The sequence below is a fragment of the Myxocyprinus asiaticus genome, chromosome 25 (assembly GCF_019703515.2).
Source record: "Myxocyprinus asiaticus isolate MX2 ecotype Aquarium Trade chromosome 25, UBuf_Myxa_2, whole genome shotgun sequence".
In the NCBI taxonomy this organism is placed as follows: Eukaryota; Metazoa; Chordata; class Actinopteri; order Cypriniformes; family Catostomidae; genus Myxocyprinus; species Myxocyprinus asiaticus.
Genome location: NC_059368.1, coordinates 3,199,882 through 3,219,655, shown reverse-complemented (window position 1 = coordinate 3,219,655; position 19,774 = coordinate 3,199,882). Strand labels below are relative to the sequence as shown.

The following is a 19,774-nucleotide window of genomic DNA, read 5'->3' as shown; positions in this document are numbered from 1 at the left end:
TTTTTAGGAAAAACTGTTGTAAACAGATCATTACATATATTCCTCCGTAGATTTAGTGTGCTTGTTTTGATGTGGCTCAGATCAGTTCTGGCAGATCCCTGAACCCCTGTCCTGGTTTGATTAACTGTACCCAACGTTTCCCAATGGAAACCTGTTCTAGTTTGTCAATTCCCTTTGCTGGCCGGTTGAAGCCGCACGCACGCACGCACGCAAGCGCACACACACACACACACGAGTTACATGACAGATCAAGGACACGATTTGGTTTCTATTGTAAACCATTGACCTTTTGACCTTAAGTATAATTAATTGTGAGGTCACTCATGCATTATTTGGGAGTTGTTTGGAAGTTTATTGCTGGTCAGATGCAGCTGTGTGACATACGATGTTTTCTGGGCCACTTCAGTGGGAGCGGATAATTTGGGTTGACCTTTGGTGTGAATGATTGACGGGTAAATGACAGTTGCGCAGCATCATAAAGATGATGAAGTTTGGAGTTTGAAAGGTCAGAGGAGGTGTTACTGTGGAAGCTGCAAAGCAGGATGGGAAAAGACGGCAGATTTCTTTATGAGCATTTATGACATTATTTGCCTAATTTGAGCATCTTCAACATTCACACAGAATAATGCAAATAAGTTGCATATGAAAATACCGCTGCATTTTGTGATTATTTAGAGCCATATTTCTACATTAACACCGCAAGACATTCATTCAGTCATTACTGACTCTAAGGAAGGGAAACTCTTTATGAGCCTTTGCGGACACTTGCACTTCAGGCTTCACTCTCCATACGTTTTTGAACATCTATTCAGTTTAGAGTACTTAAAAAATAAATTAAAACAAATAAAAATGTAAACGGGATTTTACTGTAGTTCCCAGAATAACACACATAAATGATCCTCTACCCAGAAATCTTCTGTCATTGTGTAAGTCTTTAATCATCTAAATGTTGTGTTTGATATATTTGTTGACAGATTTAAGAGTACCATATAAAGAGAAATGCTTTATAGAGATTTGACTGGCCCACCACCCCGCAATGCCCCCTTACAGCTTTTTTACAGTGTTGTAGTTGTAAAAAATGTAGTCATTAACAAATTAGGATGTCCGAGATGATAAAAGTGAGAAATCTTTTAAAGATCTAGTTTAAAAATCATACATCAAGTTCACCGAAATGTAATCTTTGTGTCCATGTTGGTTTCATACATTTCTGAAAAAAATAAATATTATTAATTAATTAATTAACATTTTTAATGTGGTGTAACACTCAAGAAAAATGAATTGGAATACTTTCCTTGTACCTTGAATACATGAGTGTACACAACTTAATCATTAGTTTCAAAAACGTTCAGTTTAAAACATTTTTTGTACAAATCAATTTTGTGTCAATTACATCAAGAAGTTTTCTTAGGGTTACTCCATTTGACCTAAACAAATTGTCCAAAAAAAAAAAAAAAAAAAAAACATTTACAGTCATGAGGGTTTAGTCAAGTCATTTTGGTTTGTATACCGCTTTTCACAACACACATCATTTCAAAACAGCTTTACAGAAAATCATGCATTAACAGAAAATGAAACTGTAATATCTATAAAGCCTTAGAGTCATCATTGTGTAGTTTGATTAAATATGATTGTAAATTATGTATGAAAATACATAATTAAATAATTAAGTAATAATTGTATTTAGAACCCCAGTGAGCAAACCGAAGGTGTCTTTGGCGCGGAACACAAAACTCCATAAGATGTTGGTTAATGGAGAAAAATAACATTGGGAGAAACCAGGCTCACTGTGGGGGCCAGTTCCCCTCTGGCTAACATCATGAATATAATGCCAATATTACTTAATAATGTGCAGTGCAAGTCATGGTTTAAAATTAGTAAACTAAGTGTGTGTTAAGGGCCAGTGTTTAAACAGATTTTGTATGAACTCTAAGATTAATGACTAATGTCTTTTGAGAAGTCATTTGAGAGACTGGTGTTGGCCCATCTGAAGGACATCACTGGACCCTTTCTAGATCCCCTTCAATTTGCTTATCGAGCAAACAGGTCTGTGGATGATGCAGTCAACATTGGATTGCATCATATCCTGCAACATCTGGACAGACCAGGGACATATGCAAGGATCCTTTTTGTGGACTTCAGTTCGGCTTTCAATACCATCACCCAAGCTATTCTCCAGACTAAATTAAACCAACTCTCTGTTCCCACGTCTATCTGTCAGTGGATTACCAGCTTTCTGACGGACAGGCAGCAGCTTGTGAGACAGGGATAACTCACTTCCAGCACCTGTACAGTCAGCACTGGTGCCCCCCAGGGATGTGTGCTCTCCCCACTACTCTTCTCCCACTGCACCAACGACTGCATCGCCAAGGACCCCTCTGTCAAGCTCCTGAAGTTTGCAGATGACACCACTGTCATAGGCCTCATCCGAGATGATGATGAGTCTGCATACAGAAGGGTGGTTAAACAGCTGGCTGTCTGGTGCAGTCAAAACAACCTGGAGCTGAACACGCTTAAAACGGTGGAAATGATTGTGGACTTTAGGAGGAACACCCCAACACTGTCCCCCCTCACCATTCTAAACAGCACTGTGGCAGCAGTGGAGTCATTCAGGTTCCTGGGCACTACCATCTCACAGGACCTGAAGTGGGTGACCCACATTGACACCATTGCAAAAAAGGCCCAGCAGAGGTTGTACTTCCTTCGCCAGCTGAGGAATTCAACCTGACACAGGCGCTGCTGATACAGTTCTACTCAGCAGTCATTGAGTCTGTCCTCTCCACTTCAATAACTGTCTGGTTTGGTTCAGCTACGAAATCAGACATCAGAAGACTACAAAGGACAGTTCGGATTGCTGAGAGGATTATTGGTTGCCCCCTGCCCCCCTTCAAGAACTATACACTTCCAGAGTGAGGAAAAAGGCTGGAAAAATCACTCTGGACCCCACTCACCCAGTCCACTACCTTTCTGAACTGTTGCCTTCTGGCCGACGCTTCAGAGCTCCGAGGACCAGAACCGTCAGGCACAGGAGCAGTTTTTTCCCTCAGGCTATCCATCTCATGAACAGTTAAAACTGCCCCTTTGAGCAATAATTAATGTGCAATACACAGCTTAGTCTTTTTATATTATCCAACACATCCTACCTCTTCTGCCATTACATTCCCTTGTACTGTACATAACCAATTTGTATTTAGATTTGCACTACATATGTGTGTGTGTGTGTACGTATGTATGTATATACAGTGCATCTGGAAAGTATTCACAGCGCTTCACTTTTTCCACATTTTGTTATGTTACAGCCTTATTCCAAAATGGATTAAATTAATTATTTTCCTCAAAATTCTACAAACAATACCCCATAATGACAATGTGAAAGAAGTTTGTTTGAAATCTTTGCAAATTTATTAAAAATAAAAAACGAAAAAAAAAATCACATGTACATAAGTATTCACAGCCTTTGCCATGACACTCAAAACTGAGCTCAGGTGCATCCTGTTTCCACTGATCATCCTTGAGATGTTTCTACAACTTGATTGGAGTCCACCTGTGGTAAATTCAGTTGATTGGACATGATTTGGAAAGGCACACACCTGTCTATATAAGGTCCCAGAGTTAACAGTGCATGTCAGAGCACAAACCAAGCCATGAAGTCCAAGGAATTGTCTGTAGACCTCAGAGACAGGTTTGTATCAAGGCACAGATCTGGGGAAGGGTACAGAAAAATTTCTGCAGCATTGAAGGTCCCAATGAGCACAGTGGCCTCCATCATCCGTAAATGGAAGAAGTTTGGAACCACCAGGACTCTTCCTAGAGCTGGCCGCCTGGCCAAACTGAGCGATCGGGGTAGAAGGGCCTTAGTCAGGGAGGTGACCAAGAACCCGATGGTCACTCTGACAGAGCTCCAGCATTTCTCTGTGGAGAGAGGAGAACCTTCCAGAAGAACAACCATCTCTGCAGCACTCCACCAATCTGGCCTGTATGGTAGAGTGGCCAGACGGAAGCCACTCCTCAGTAAAAGGCACATGACAGCCCGCCTGGAGTTTGCCAAAAGGTACCTGAAGGACTCTCAGACCATGAGAAACAAAGATTGAACTCTTTGGCCTGAATGGCAAGCGTCATGTCTGGAGGAAACCAGGCACCGCTCATCACCTGGCCAATACCATCCCTACAGTGAAGCATGGTGGTGGCAGCATCATGCTGTGGGGATGTTTTTCAGCAGCAGGAACTGGGAGACTAGTCAGGATCGAGGGAAAGATGAAAGCAGCAATGTACAGAGACATCCTTGATGAAACCCTGCTCCAGAGCGCTCTGGACCTCAGACTGGGGCGAAGGTTCTTCTTCCAACAGGACAATGACCCTAAGCACACAGCCAAGATAACAAAGGAGTGGCTACAGGACAACTCTGTGAATGTCCTTGAGTGGCCCAGCCAGAGCCCAGACTTGAACCCGATTGAACATCTCTGGACAGATCTGAAAATGGCTGTGCACCGACGCTCCCCATCTAACCTGATGGAGCTTGAGAGGTCCTGCAAAGAAGAATGTGAGAAACTGCCCAAAAATAGCTGTGCCAAGCTTGTAGCATCATACTCAAAAAGACTTGAGGCTGTAATTGGTGCCAAAGGTGCTTCAACAAAGTATTGAGCAAAGGCTGTGAATACTTACGTACATGTGATTTTTTTTTTTTTCATTTTTTATTTTTAATAAATTTGCAAAGATTTCAAACAAACTTCTTTCACATTGTCATTATGGGGTATTGTTTGTAGAATTTTGAGGAAAATAATTAATTTAATCCATTTTGGAATAAGGCTGTAACATAACAAAATGTGGAAAAAGTGAAGTGCTGTGAATACTTTCCGGATGCACTGTATATTCATATATGTTTGTTTCTGATTTCAATAGATAAGAGGCGAGCGTAACGACTTTTACAACAAATTTGCTGAGATTCTCAAAGCGGGACGCATAGAATATGGGTTCAGGTAATGGTGGGAATACATAAAAAATATGTGTTAAGGACTATAGGTCAAAGCAGTTGCACATTATTTCTGGTTAGTCTGATATGTGGGTATGATTTGGTGAACTGAACTGAACTGACTGCTGTGAAGGATTAGATAGGCTAGTTATATGGTGCATTTTGAATTTTGACTCCCAAACTGTATTGCAAAAGGCTCTGGACTGATCTGGGCCCCAAAAACGAAATCTTGATCTTAGTGGTTAAGAGCGTTTTCTACGAGCAATTTTACAAACCCAAAACTGCACCGAACATGAACATGCGAGGACGCACTTTAAGTGCTTCTTGAGTTGCTGCCACGTTCTGAAATGTGACCATATAGAGCTGCTCATCAGTGTAACTTCATTATATTTGTGCGTAACTTTATAAACGTTTGTAATTTACCTAGCTGGAAATGTTTATACACATTTAACCTAATTAATTACACAATTACATATTGTTTTGCAATAATTTTGTGTAGAACAATATATTTATTGTACACAATCACTGCTTCGTTCTAGGGTTGCGCAGTTTACCGGTACTAACGAAGTATCGCGATACCAAAAATTTTAATGGTACGATATCATCTTGTTGCTAATTTCTGATACCATATTACAGTATGCTGTCATAAGCAAAATGATATGAGATGTGACAGTTTTGAGATGAAATCGATGATGATTTGAAAATAAAATAAAAAACCTCGGGATATGGCCAGGTGTGATCATTAAACAGCAGAAGGATGTAATTTAATTAAATAATATACAGTCACATGCGCTGCACGCTACAGAATGAACAAGAGGTGCCGCTCTGCTCAGTCATCTGCTTCACACACATACACACACACACACACTACTGGTGCTGGTGCTGAATTTTCATGCAGTGTGTTTAGAGTATAAACGGCTGTTAACACTTAAATGAACTCCGGTGCAGCTCGGAGATTTCTGCTCGCGACAGGAGTATCACAGCATTAATGGGAAACTTGATATAACAAACCCGTCAAAAACAGGAAAAACTCAAAGGTCTGTCAAAATAAAAGTCCAGCTAAAATAAAAAGCTCTATTCAACTGGATGTGCAAAATTTAAGACAGAAAAATATAACTGCTGTATAAAAATTTAATATTCAAAAAGTAACAATAATAATCATAATAACAATTATATAATATTAAATGGTTGCATAATAATAATAATCGTTCTTATGATTATTATTATTATCTGTAAGCAATATAACAAACGCAAGTGTATTATCAGCATGTTGTGATTCAGCCATAGCAGCATTGTGCAACAGGTAATCAGATCGTTTTTTTTTTGTTTTTTTTTTCATTAATGTTTTCATTAAAACTGTGAAGCTCTGTTGTGCAGAATTTTATTGTGGCAAAAATAAAAGAACAAAGTTTTGTAAAAAAAAAAAAAATATATATATATTAAAATATTTTTATTTGATTAAAGCTGAATGTATCAATTTGATTAAATACCATTTGATCCTTATTGAAAACATTTAACATGGAATCCAGAAAAATTCAAACGGAAAACGCATAATGTGTATCTGTGAGACTGTTCTTTTATTCAGTCATTTTCTGTGTAATTTCATAACAAATCTGAGGCTTTTTATTTGTTGATTATAGTATCGATTTAGTATCGATACAGAGGAATCAGTGCTGGTATCATACCAGAGCCAAAATGTTGGAATCAGAGCAACCCTACCCCCAACTAAGCAGATCTACCGACTTATGTACTCCTGCTGGTCCGAAGAGCCATGTGCACAGAGTGTTTGCTAGCTAGGTGTGCCCATGCCCACTGGTCGAATGGCATAACGCTAATGAACAAAATTTCTATGTGTGCCTTGGCCTGTTTGAATGGCTTAAATGGCTAGTGACCTGACTCATAATGTGTACCTGGGCCAGGAAGGCCCAAAGCTTATTTAACTAATGACTTAAACTGTATTTATTTTGTGCCAGGCCAGATTTGGCTAAGGCTTACCTTGTTAAAGACACACTTCTATGTGTCATGGCAAAAAGCAGACCGTACCATGCAAGCTGATAGAAGAAAAGCCCCAACAATCACCTGAACTAATAATATTTTCAGAGATATACTCTTGCAGTGCGCTGCAGGGAATCCGACTTATCTGCAAAAGACAGAGACAGACAGAGAGAAGCAAGTTGATTGGCTAACCGATTACATGTCAAAGTACCATTCAGCCTACACCATGCAAGTCGATTAGCTGAACACATCACATGTGAGTAGTTTTTAATTATATAGCTAGCAGCTGCAGTTTAAAGAGCTAAAATGCAAAAAGTTATTGAATATTGTATCAGCCCAAAAATTCTGTATCGATGCATCCCTACTTCTTGTTACCTGCTAAGTGTGAATTTGCCTTGATTCAAACATTGTTTTGTTGTGGCATGTCACACTGCTTGCTTGCATTGGACAAAGTGTCTCTCTCTTTTTCTGCTCTTTGGAGGGAAACCAATTATACTGCCCAAAAATAAATACATCACGTCAGTTGACAGCGTACTGTATGTGTGTAAACATCTGTTATACATGAGCAATGAAAGTGTTGAGACATAAGACAGAGTGCAGTACAGTTGCATGTGGTAAGGAGAGACTTCAAGAGTCAGCTCACGTCCATCCTGAGATTGCGCTGTCATTCTGATCAATCCTCATGGGTGCTGAGGCGGGGGTGTATCGGTATAGACTCTGTCTGAGCAACAACACTTTATTGTGTGTGTGTTTTAGTTGTATTTATGTATTTACAATTCATTTTCTTTGGCACACTGTGCTCAAAAACAGTTTTCCTCAGGATCCAGATTTTATATTGGACATCAAATTGTGAAACAACATAGTACCAAATTTGTTTTGTACAAAAGTAAACAAATGTTTTTTTAGTCAAACATCGAAACCTATTAAAATTACCATTATAAGGCCCAAAACTCAGCTCACCCAACAATGACGAGTGAAGCGAGTCGACACTTGAGCTGAAAGTGTCAAAGAAACACCACAAAATGACATGGTTGCTTCTGCTATTGTGTTTTTCAACTCACATTTGCCTTTTCTGACACTATTGGTTAGGTTCAAGGTTAGGGTTAGGTACGTTTAGGGTTAGGTTAGGGTTAGGTTATCTAGGGTTAGGTAGGGAGGTCAGTTTTGTTTATTTAAAACTCGTTTGCAAGAAAATTTAACTCTATTTTATTGCCACACATTGGACATTTCTGAATTGTGGCATTATGTGTCATGAACCATGTAATATCATTTTGCAAAAATGTTGCCACAATCAAAATTTGTCCAAGAATTTTATTGGACACACGGCCTTAAGATGTCAACTACAAAATATATCCATAGTGTGTTCTCTTCCCTTTTAAAAGTCTTTATATTTTCTACCCTAAAAATTGACTGTGCTTCTTGTATTTTATTTATTTTATCTGCATTATTATCATTGTTTTCCATTGCTGTCAGCGACCTTATCGGAACCCATTTTTCGATTGCGTCCCATTTGTTGAGAACAACTGTTTGATAACATATCTCTCTCTCTTTTTTTTCACAGGACAGTAATGCATTCAGAGAACCCAACCTCAGTAATGAGACGGCAAAGCTAATGAGACGCCAGTGAGACTGACAAAGCCAGAAACGCTGCAATCATCAAGTCTTCATATTAAAGAAACAGAATGGAGGATCTACCGTCTTGATGGTCACCATGCATATATACCCACGATGTGTTGACCTACCAGTGTAGATGCCACCAAGACTTTCCGTCTTCCACATAAGGACGCCCATTCTCCCATACTGCCCCCTGATTGTCTGATCCAACATGCCGAACCTCCATCTGTTGTGACAGAAGTTTGGCGGCAGCATGCGTCCGTGGGTGGGCTCGTGGCGCTGGATCGCGCTCATTCTGCTGGCCTGGGGGACATTGCTTTTTTATATTGGAGGTCACCTGGTTAAGGACAGCGAACATGCGCCGCGCTCGAGCCGTGAGCTGGCGAAGATCCTCACCAAGCTGGAGAGACTCAAACAGCAGAATGAAGATCTCCGCCGGATGGCCCAGTCGCTACGGTAACCGCTTGACGTGGTCACCATGGTTTAGGGAGAAAATTAAAGGAATGTTTTACACTGTAAAAAAAATCCTGTTGTTTTTACAACAACAAAAAAAAAACTGGCAGCTGTGGTTGCCAGAATAATTATGTAAAAAATACAGTAAAAATGTAAACAACTTTACAGAGCAACCTGTAATTTTTACAGTTAAAACTGTTGTAATTTACATGACCACGATGGCACTGTAAAAAATTAATTGTTAAATGTACATCAATTTGATATTAACCTTCTGAAACTGTAAAAATCTGCTTTTTACTTTATAAGGTATTGTTAATCACAGTAAATATTACAGATAAAATTACAGATACATTTTTACTATTAATTATACAGGAAAATCATACTTTTTACATCTAAAAAAATTTTATTTTTACAACATTTTATTGTAAAAACTACTGTATTGTCTTAAAATATATTTAAAATCTTTTTACTGTATATTTTACAGTTAATATTCGTTAATCAATTAACTTTTTTTTTCTGCAGCATTTTTACAGTCTTTTACAGTTAAAATTACAGACATTTTTTATAGTGTATGTACAAGTTAAGCTCAATCGATAGCATTTGTGGCATAATCCTTTCGAGTGAGTGAGGCACTTACAATGGAGTGAACGGGGCCAGTTTTGGGAGGGTTTAAAGGCAGAAACGTGAAGCTTAAAATGTACTAAAAGCACTTACATTAATTATTTTGTTAAACTGCATGTACTATTTGAGATGTAAAGTTTTAGGGTTTTAGTGTTTACGCCGTTATGTTGTCATGGCAACAAAGTTTTAAAATTGAATATAACCACAGAAAAGGTAAGTGATTTTATCACACTAAAGTCATGTCTGCACACTTATTTGTTATGTCTTGTGTCTATACTTCTGAAACGGTGAGTATTTTAACGTTTACAGATTGGCCCCATTCACTTCCATTGCAAGTGCCTCACTGGAACCCAGATTTTTGCCTTTTTTTTTTTTTTTTTATATATAAAGAAGAGACAATTCAGTCAATTCATTTTTTTCTGGTAAAATAATGCGACAGATGCTGTCGATTAAGCTTCGCTTGTATAGTACCTCAAATAAACAGCTCTTCTATGGATTTCAGAGAACCCTTGACCAATCTATTGACCGTAAACAGAGAATAAAGCTACTTTTGGTAATTTGTCATTGTCTCTTAAAGGAGGGATGTCTATTTCAGATCTGATCAGTATCTTCTGTGCTTTAATTTCAAACAGATCTGCCGATGCTGCTCTTTTTGTCTTTGAGATCCTTAATTGGGTCTCGATCTCCCATTGATTCGCTTCAAACCTGTAGGTCCACAATATAAATCACTAGATCTCTGATAGATCCAGCCGTGTCCTTGATGGAACTAGAGGTGTATTGAATATAAAACGGTTGTATTTAGTAGTATTTTCTAAGGCAAACATCACTATTGCTATATTGCTTGTAGTTAGGGTGAGGGATTTAAACAAACCCATAACCGGTGGAAAAAATATCATCGAGACTTTGGGGTGGACTCTTTTGACCTGGGCCAGTCAACAACCACCCTAGCACTGTGGCAGGGAGTTTTATACAAGCAAGTATGGCTTTTTTAGAATGTATAAATTCTAGTTAATTGAATGTCCAACCGCTGATGCAATGATGCGAAACAAGTGTTATAAGACCTCCATTTCTACCAAAAATAACAAAACATTTCCATAAATTGAGCATCTTCAAGAGAAGCACTGTTAGAATGCCAGAAGGCAGATATTTGTATATGCATATGCCATATATCATCATAAAAAGATGAGAAAAATCTACTGTATGGATACATTAACATTGGAATTGATGCTCAAAGCAGTGAAATGAAGAGAAATGGAATAGTCCCAGACATTTGCCCATGTGTACTGCTGTGCATTATTATAAAGGTTTCTCCACCCATCATGTCGTTTTTTTTTTTTTTGTCTCGGAGAGGCGCAGCGACTACACCCTCAGGCTGGGTGAAGATCTGTGTGCTTTGTCAATATATACAATTGAATCACCAGCGAGCACTAAAAATAATCTGTTTCATATTGCTGAATGGCGTTGAAAGTAAAAACATTCTTGACATTGACAAGAACATACACAAAAGCGTATAAAAAATAAATAAATAAACGCACTGCTATGTGGTTGCTTATTGGCAAGTTAAAAGTAGTCTGAGGTGATAAAAATTAGAAATATTAAAAAATGTAGTCGAATACTTGAGTGTTAACAACTTATTTAAAAAAAAAAATAATAATTCAAGCATATTTTTCAAGGATTTTTTTTTTTTTTTTTTTTTTTTTTTTTACAAATATAACTTCTTGATATTCTTCACTCTGAAATTTTTCTTAGTTACTCCATTCAACTTGTACAAAATGTGCCTCTTCATAAAAATGTCAAAGTATATTTTTTTTTGTTTGTTTTTGTTTTTCCGCATGACAACAAAGTGGCTTACCTGCTTGTTGTTTACACCACCTGACTTTGAATTGGAGCACAACAGTTTTTCAAATATTAATAATAATTTAAATTTTTTTATTGTTTTTAAAGAAATAATGATAAAATATTATTCTGATATATATATATATATATATATATATATATATTTATGTATATTTATATGTTTACATTTCATTGTAAAAAATAAATAAATAAAAATAAATATATATTATTCTGCACTACTTATGCCAACATTTGTCTTTGCAAGAATATCAGCTTTTAATGAGACATTGATTATTCTTATTTTTGTATATATATATATATATATATATATATATATATATATATATATATATATATATATATATATATATATATGTATGTCTCTGGACAGTTACACCACATGACATTTTTTACTTTAAGCCCAATAAGAAATATCAAAATGACTTTAAAATCAATAATTGAAAGTATGTTCGACATAGAAGAGGTTCATGTAATTGTTTTGTGTAAAGTGCATTTTTTATTGATTTCTGAATAACCAGACAAAAACAAAGAAACGAACAAAAAATTAGCGTAACGTCATTGACCCCTCAACTTCCACAATTAATTAAAAAAAACAAAGAAAGATCCTAATTATGCCTGCTGCAATTAACTTATCATGAAAAGTGTCAATTCTGGCATTCCATTCAAAATTAATAATTGCAATTAAATATCAAGGGAAATAATCAATTAGGATTTTTGTCATAACCGTGCAGCGCTACCTTCGAGTCTATATGATATTCTGATCTCTTGTTATGGTTCTGTTTCCTCCTCCAATGTAAGTCTGGGGGGGGGGGTTTCCGCCCCCAAAAAACATAAATCTGATTGTTTGAAAAGTAATAGCACACCTCTCCTCTACAAGTTACATGATAGTGATTTGCTTAGTAGTTTTGATTGATTTATTGATGATGTAACAACTCGCCCACAATGAGTTGCTGCCTATGTAGAGTGCTATAAAATCAGTCACTAGAAGTTCCATTTTAGTTAGGATGTCTATGTAGGCAGTAGACGATAAAAAAGCTCACCACGTTTTGGAACAGAAATAGAATCACAATTGCTTTCTAAACCACAAGACAATGCTAAAAAAAAAAAAACAAAAATAGTATATGTAAGAACCCACGCACTCCAAAGCAAACTTTGTAAGGTGCCGAGTCAAAACAGAAGCATGATCAAAAATAGAATAAAACTCGCACACTTTGCTCCAACATTTTGAAACATTAACCACATGGTTTTAGATGAAAATGTTGGAGCAGTGAGCAAGTGTGTGAGTTTTATTCAATTTTTTTTATTTAAAAAAATAAATAAAACAGTAGGAATGCACCAATTTGGAATTTCTGAGCCGATATCTGATCAGCTCTTAACTGGTACTGTTGAAGGTTTGGTAGATAACATGAACCAGAACTACTCACAATGCATCCTGGACTCCTATAAACCATCCTTAGCTGGTTTGCTGGTCTTATCTGGTTTAAAGTGATCTTCCATCGTTTAGCTGGCCGGCCAACTGAAAGTGCCCCAAACCCTTAAAAACCAGCCAATCGACAATGCTTGGAGACCAGTTGAGACCAGCAAACAAGCTGTTTTTTTGTTTTTGTTTTGTTTTTTAGCAGAGGAGAGAAAGAAAGTGTAAAAGAATAATATTGATATATATGTGATCTTCAGTCTCCATCTCCTCTTGACTAATCTTGTGAATTGTATAATTTCCTCTCGCAGCGCTGCGGCAGTGACTGACTGTAATTCATTCACTGTGTAATATCATTTGGCCGGCGTTCCCACGTGTATCAGGCTGCATTTCTCTCCATCAGCACTTCTGAAGTTCTGCGTCTCTGATGCTCGTGTCATGGTCTCGTTAGATGGGACTGAGCCAGGCGTTTCTGCGCTTTCATAACATGTTTCATTTATACTTTAATTCTATAGTCCTCAGGCACCTCTCATTTGCAGATATATTTTTGGCTGAAAAGCTGAACCATCTGTGCTCTTTGAAGTTTATTTAAGTATATTTGATACCAGACTGGAGCCATAGGGCCCTTCCCAACGTACGCCTTGCGCTGGTCTGCACATGCGCCTGCTGATGACAGTCATAGTGCAAATGCGTTGAAAGCGTCCGTATGGGCTCGCAATCAAAAAGAGTCTCTAAAGTTGTACATTCATTAAAGGTTTAACATTTTAGAAGCTGTCCATGTGTTCATATTTCTTTCATTTTAGTATTTGATAAAAACAAACAAAAAAAGTCATTTATGATGTATAAAGGTACTTGTACAATTGATGTACCTACAAATACTAATGAAATCACAATATATAGCAACAATACAATATAAGGATGTTGACATTTTCATGATTTTGATTGAAACACACAGATTTCAACTTTTACTGCCTTTTATGTAGAGTTTTCTGTCTTAGCCTTCTGATCCAGACTTTCAATTTTAAACTATGAAAATCCATTATAAAATGCAAATTATTACATGTTTAAAACTATAGTCATCTAAAAAAAGAATGAAATAAGCAAAAAAAATAAAAATCAAAATGTATTGTGATGTTATGTATTTTTTTTAAATGGCATCATTTCCACCACACCAAACAATCTCTCTCTCTCTCTCTCTCTCTCTCTCTCTCTCTCTCTCTCTCTCTCGTTACCTAGCTACATATTAAAACATGCTAACAATGCCTAACTACATGTAAGCAAAGCCCTGCTACATGCTAAAACATGTCAGCAATGACTAACAACATGCTAGCATCACCTAGCTACATGTTAAAACATGTTAGCAATGCCTAACAACATGCTAGTATCACCTGCCTAACAACATACTAGCATCACCTAGCTACATGCTAAAACATGTTAGCAATGCCTAACAACATGCTAGCATCACCTAGCTACATGCTAAAACATGCTAGCAATGCCTAACAACATGCTAGCAATGCCTAGCTACATGCTAAAACATGTTAGCAAGGCTTAGTCAAATGCTAGCAAATTTTTCCTCGTGTTCCATGGAAGAAAGAAAGTCATACAGGTTTGAAAGCCATGAGGGTGAGTAAATGATGACAGAATTGTGTGCATTTTAAAAAGTAAAAGCCTCACATAGTTTTGGATGGGTTCCCTTATGCTCAATTGATTTATCTGGGCTTTTCTTTTGTTTCTTTGCACATATACCCTAATGCATATGCATGTGGTAGCTGTATTAATATTAATGTATTATTACCATATTAATATGTAATATAAATAAGCGATCTGCTCAGTGGTTTCAACAGTTCGAACAATATTGTCAGGTTTACTTCCATGAATACAAATGGTAATATTCAGGAAACATTCAGTTATGAAATTAAATGATGATCACTTATGTGAAATGAGCAGTTGTGTTATGTTTCATGCAGAGTTTCCCAAATGCTCATTATGTGTTATTCATTATGGAAGGGGTGATTTCAACTAAATTGGCTGAAAAGAAACAAACACATAATTCAAACTGTAATAAACAATTAAGGCCTCAAATTTACGTGCACAAAATGCCGTCCTATTGAAAGTCACAGCCGACAATTATGATTATTTTATTCATAGACAGTTCATAATCAGACTCCAGTGAATCAACATTTGGAGCCTGTAGTTTTCAGCGTCTCACTCTGTGTTTATTTACGCAGCGCTGGTGGTGTGATTGCTCTCTTTACAGACGCAGTAAGAAGACGGACAGTTCTGCTGTTTGCAAACTCTTTAAGGTGCTGTAAAAGTTGTCAACATCACCAGTAGACAAATTGTGTTCTCGCTCGACTAATCTTCTTTAAGAACAACACTCTCAGCTTTGTGCTTCTCATGGTCCCTGTGAACACGTAAAATGACTGACAGCCAGAGAGCACCTTAGAAGTCTTCTGGTTGGGTAAACATAGAATCTGATCGTGTACCGCAGTCACGTTTTGGTTTGCTGTTTACACAGTGCTGTCATAAAGACAGGTGCGATATTTCACGACACTTACAGTAACACTTATATCTGTCAGGGAATAGATGCATTTTCTGTTTGCCATTCCATAACACAATGGCAGACCGCACCTGTAATATACAGATTAATTCGGTTGACAAACCATGTGTGTATCGTGTGTTCTGTTGCGTTGTGCAGGATTCCAGAAGGGCAGTCGGATGGACCAATATCATCAGGAAGACTGCGATCACTTGAGGAACAGCTGAGCCGAGCCATACAGAAGATCCACAGTTTCCAAAGACTGTCTGCAGAAGGTGAGAAAGGGAGCCACTATTTTATTTATGGATATAAAAATTGTATAAATAAATACGAACAGATTTCGACTTTTCTTTTTGTTAAGGGAACTTTTTACCAGGCTTTCATCATTTATTTTTGGCACTTTTCAAATGCCTTTTATGTACAAATTTGACTGTTTTAGCCTTGACACAAACATTCAATATTAAACTATAAAAATAAATTATAAAAATACAAATTATAACATGTTTAAAACTATGGTCATCTAAATAAAGAGTGAAATAAACATAAAGCATTTTAATATTTATTTTATAATATTATTTCTATCAGTTTTAATTTTTTTTTTACAACTGTCCCACAGTTGTGATGCCATTCCCACCAAAAATGTTGCCCCTAATTAAGTTTTTTCACAAGTGATGTTAGAAGAAAACTCAAGGGAAATATCATATTTTTATTTGCCGTCATTTCCAATCAAGTTGTAATTTTGCCAAATTACGCAAAAAGTGTGAAAATATTATTTAATCGTGTATTTTCAATGCATAAAATATTAGCTATGAAATTAGCCTTTGCAAGACAAATGATTCGACCGTTTTGATTTCCAAAACATTAAATACGTAACTTCCATCTGTGTCATTGCCACAACAGAATAGTGGGAATTTTCATGACTTTCAGAAAAAAAAAAAAAAATGCCATAAATGTCTTGTGATGCATGTACATACACTGTTGGACATTGTTAGTAGAGAAATTAATAGTGTAAAAGTTGCATGAAGTTGAAGAAACACCCATATATCCATGTAAAATAATGTCAATATTAGGGCTGAAACGATTAGTCGATGGTATCGACAACGTCAACAATAAAAAATTGTCAACAGAAATTATCTTTGTCAAATAGTCGTTTGATCTCATTTAACGTAGCATGAGATCACATTAAACTCTAATGATGACGCGCAAGAGCAGCTCTGCTGTTCACGACAGATCACAGTCCAGAAGCACTCTAAACTTTCCAAACAGCTTCAGGTGATGTAGATCACAAAGTATGAGGGAATTATACAAAAATACCAAATAAGTAAATACAGAAGCGCTCTCATTGTGGAATAAGTGGAGCTTGAGCTGACGCTCCGCTGAAGTAAAACTTGCATGTTGAGCGTCTTTAAAGGAAACACCCCAGTGTTACATCTTTTATGCAGTTATATTTAATGCGTTTGTAGCGCGGAGGAGGGTAGGGCCGGGCGGAATGACGGACGCCTGGACCCCAATCAGCCTGATGAGGGGAGCGAGGGATAAAGGCAACCGGAGACGGCAGCTTGAGAGAGAGAGAATTACGGGCAGCTGCCCTGTATGAGTTTGTGTGTCTTTTTATTTAATTAAATATTATTTGTATTGTTAAGCCGGTTCTCGCCTTCTGCTTTCCCTTGTACCCCCCTCACATTGGTGCCGAAATCCGGGAGGGAGGAGGGATGCCCATCGTAGAGTCCTTGACCCTGCCATCCACCAGGGGACGGAATAACCCGGACGCGGGGAACGGCCGCAGTCCGCGAGGCGAGGAGGGACAGGACTCCCCGACCGCCTGGAGCGATGGAGTCGCTGCCAGGGGCGGAGGAGTGTCCCCACGTGCTGCCAGAAAAGTAGAGGGGCGTTCTGTCTGCTGGGGGTCAGAAGTTTGACTCCAGTCCGCCCGGGGAGGAGCGGCTGTCGTCCGCCTGAAAGGGTGGAGGAGTGATCAAGGACCATGCGATGGCGCATCAGAGAACCGGTGAATGAGCTTTTTCTCTCTCTCTCCTCTCTCTCTCTCGCGCTGTCGCTCCGTGTTGGCCTTTCCCTCGCCTTTTTTGTTTGTTTTGTTTTGTTTTCCCCTCCTGTCTCCTCCCAGGTCGAGGAGGGTGGGGATGACCTGCCGCCAGGCGGGGCGCAAGGCACGCCCCCCACCCCAGAGAGGAGGGGGGATGTATGTCATGCCGGGGGCTCCCCGGCCTGAGGCAACGCAGGGAGGAGTTTAGCATGGAGGAGGGCAGGGCCGGGCGGAATGACGGACACCCGGACCTCAATCAGCCTGATGAGGCGAGCGAGGGATAAAGGCAACCGGAGACGGCAGCTCGAGAGAGAGAGAGAATTATGGGCAGCTGCCCTGTATGAGTTTGTGTCTTTTTATTTATTTAAATATTATTTATATTGTTAAGCCGGTTCTCGCCGCATCCTTTCTCTTGTACCCCCTTGACAGTGTTATAGCTTTATTAAAGTTCAAATAATAAGTAAGCAGGTCATGTAAATAACTACAAACTCAGAAACTGGCATTTCTCTGTACGGTCAGCACCTCTTCTATGAGTCACATGAAGTGTCCCGATCTAAGGGGGAGAGATTGAAACTGCATCTGGCTGATGCACACTCTGTCGCGGGGACGCTAGTCCATCTGGCGCGCACACTTAATGCAGCTAGATTATAACATGATGACTCGAGACTTATTGAATCATAATATATGTGTCACTGTGCATTTCTTATCGTGAAGAAAATTGGCTATATGCAGCTTTATTAATAAGAGAGAGTTTGTTTTTTTGTGAGTTAAAGATGGATTGAAGTGAACAGAATGGTGAGAGAGGGTAGTCTTCGCCCCATTATACACGGCAACAAAATATGTTTTTGATTTGTTTTTGTTTTGGCTGGTTTTCCAATATAAATATCTAAAACTCCTTTAAAACAACGTACATTTACTTTAGCCGCTATTCTGCAGAAGAAAAAATTGTTATCTGAAAATGCTGAATATAATATTAAAAATACAAATAGATATTTAGACTCACTTTTAGAGAACAGATCTTGAATATAAGTATATTTTGTCTTTACTGCACTCGCAGAAGTATATCCAAGTGAAAAATACACTTATATACAAAATACACTTATATTTAAGACACGTTCTCTTAAATCAAGTCTAAATATCTTATATGTTGCTTCTCAAGTAAATGTATCTTGTTTTAAGGATTTTTAGACCATTTTAAATGGAAAACAAGACAAAAACACTTGATAAAAATAGGATTTTTTTGCAGTGAATTTCTTTACTGAATTAATCTTAATAAAAAAAGTGTTTTTCCTTTAATTCTGTGAATGTCATTTAGAGGTATGTAGAGCTGAATAATCGGTTAAGAGCTAATGATTAATCATTGCAATAATTGCCGAATAGTCAAATAATTGGTCTAATAATTGTTAGATTAATCGATTATCAAAATAATCGTTAGTTGCAGCCCTAGTCAATATTTGGTCTATGTGGGTGCTGCACAGTACACATTCTTCCATAAAAAAATATTTACAAAAGTAGACGCACACAGTGCAGCAAATGGAACGCAGGTGTCTTCAAGTTCTTTCAACTAGACACAAAGCAGTCACAACAGTCAAAGTCTGTCTAGTTTAAATATAAAATCAAACAAAGTGCAGACAGACACAAAAAGACTGTGTCCTGTTTCCTGTGTCCCTGTTGAACAGCGCCTTACAGTAGACTCATAATCATAATTAAGTTGACTATCTTTTGGAACAGATTTCACTTAGGAAGGGCACCAGTGATGCCTTAAAATTCTCTCTATGTAGGGCACACTCTAGGTTTTTAAACAGACCTAGTTTGTCCTCTGATCCGTCCTCTTATTAGAAGTGACCTGTATGAGACAGATAGCATGCATCTCTCTTTTTATAGATTTTTGAGCATAACGTGATGCATCATGAGGAGAGAGAGACTTCATAAGGATGTTTCTGTGTCCTCTGTCCCTCTGGCCAGGGGTGGAATGACGCTGCTTGATATTTTTGGCAGATCCTGCTGCAAGGAAATTTAACCGACCATGACCCCATTCTCTACCCATGATTGCACCAGCAAATACTGTAAATAAGCACGGTTGTACGCCATTTAGAATTGAATTGAGAATGCCAGTGACAGCCCTGAATTTGAATTTGAGTTAAATTTGCAAACCAGATATAGAATTGTAATTGGAATTTGAACAAAGATTAAATTAAATTTACATTGACATTTATTCATTTAGCAGAAGCTTTTATCCGAAGTGACTTACAAAAGAGGAATAATACATCA

The 19,774-nt window shown here is 37.8% G+C and overlaps 1 protein-coding gene across 3 annotated transcripts in view; it reads left to right on the top strand.

Moving 5' to 3' along the window:
* The window catches only part of LOC127415546 (alpha-(1,6)-fucosyltransferase-like), a 95,940-nt gene that overhangs the window by 41,029 nt on the left and 35,137 nt on the right, over positions 1-19,774 (top strand). For 2 of the 3 annotated variants that reach the window (XR_007892963.1, XM_051654321.1), the window contains exons 2-3: positions 8,523-9,031; positions 15,619-15,734. Coding sequence is in view for 2 of the 3 variants with exons in the window: in XM_051654321.1 (XP_051510281.1) it covers positions 8,829-9,031; positions 15,619-15,734 (319 nt within the window). In the remaining variant the exon portion in view is untranslated. Of the gene's footprint in view, positions 1-8,522; positions 9,032-15,618; positions 15,735-17,174; positions 17,468-19,774 lie in introns of those variants that run through there. The other variant, XM_051654322.1, reaches the window with a different exon arrangement.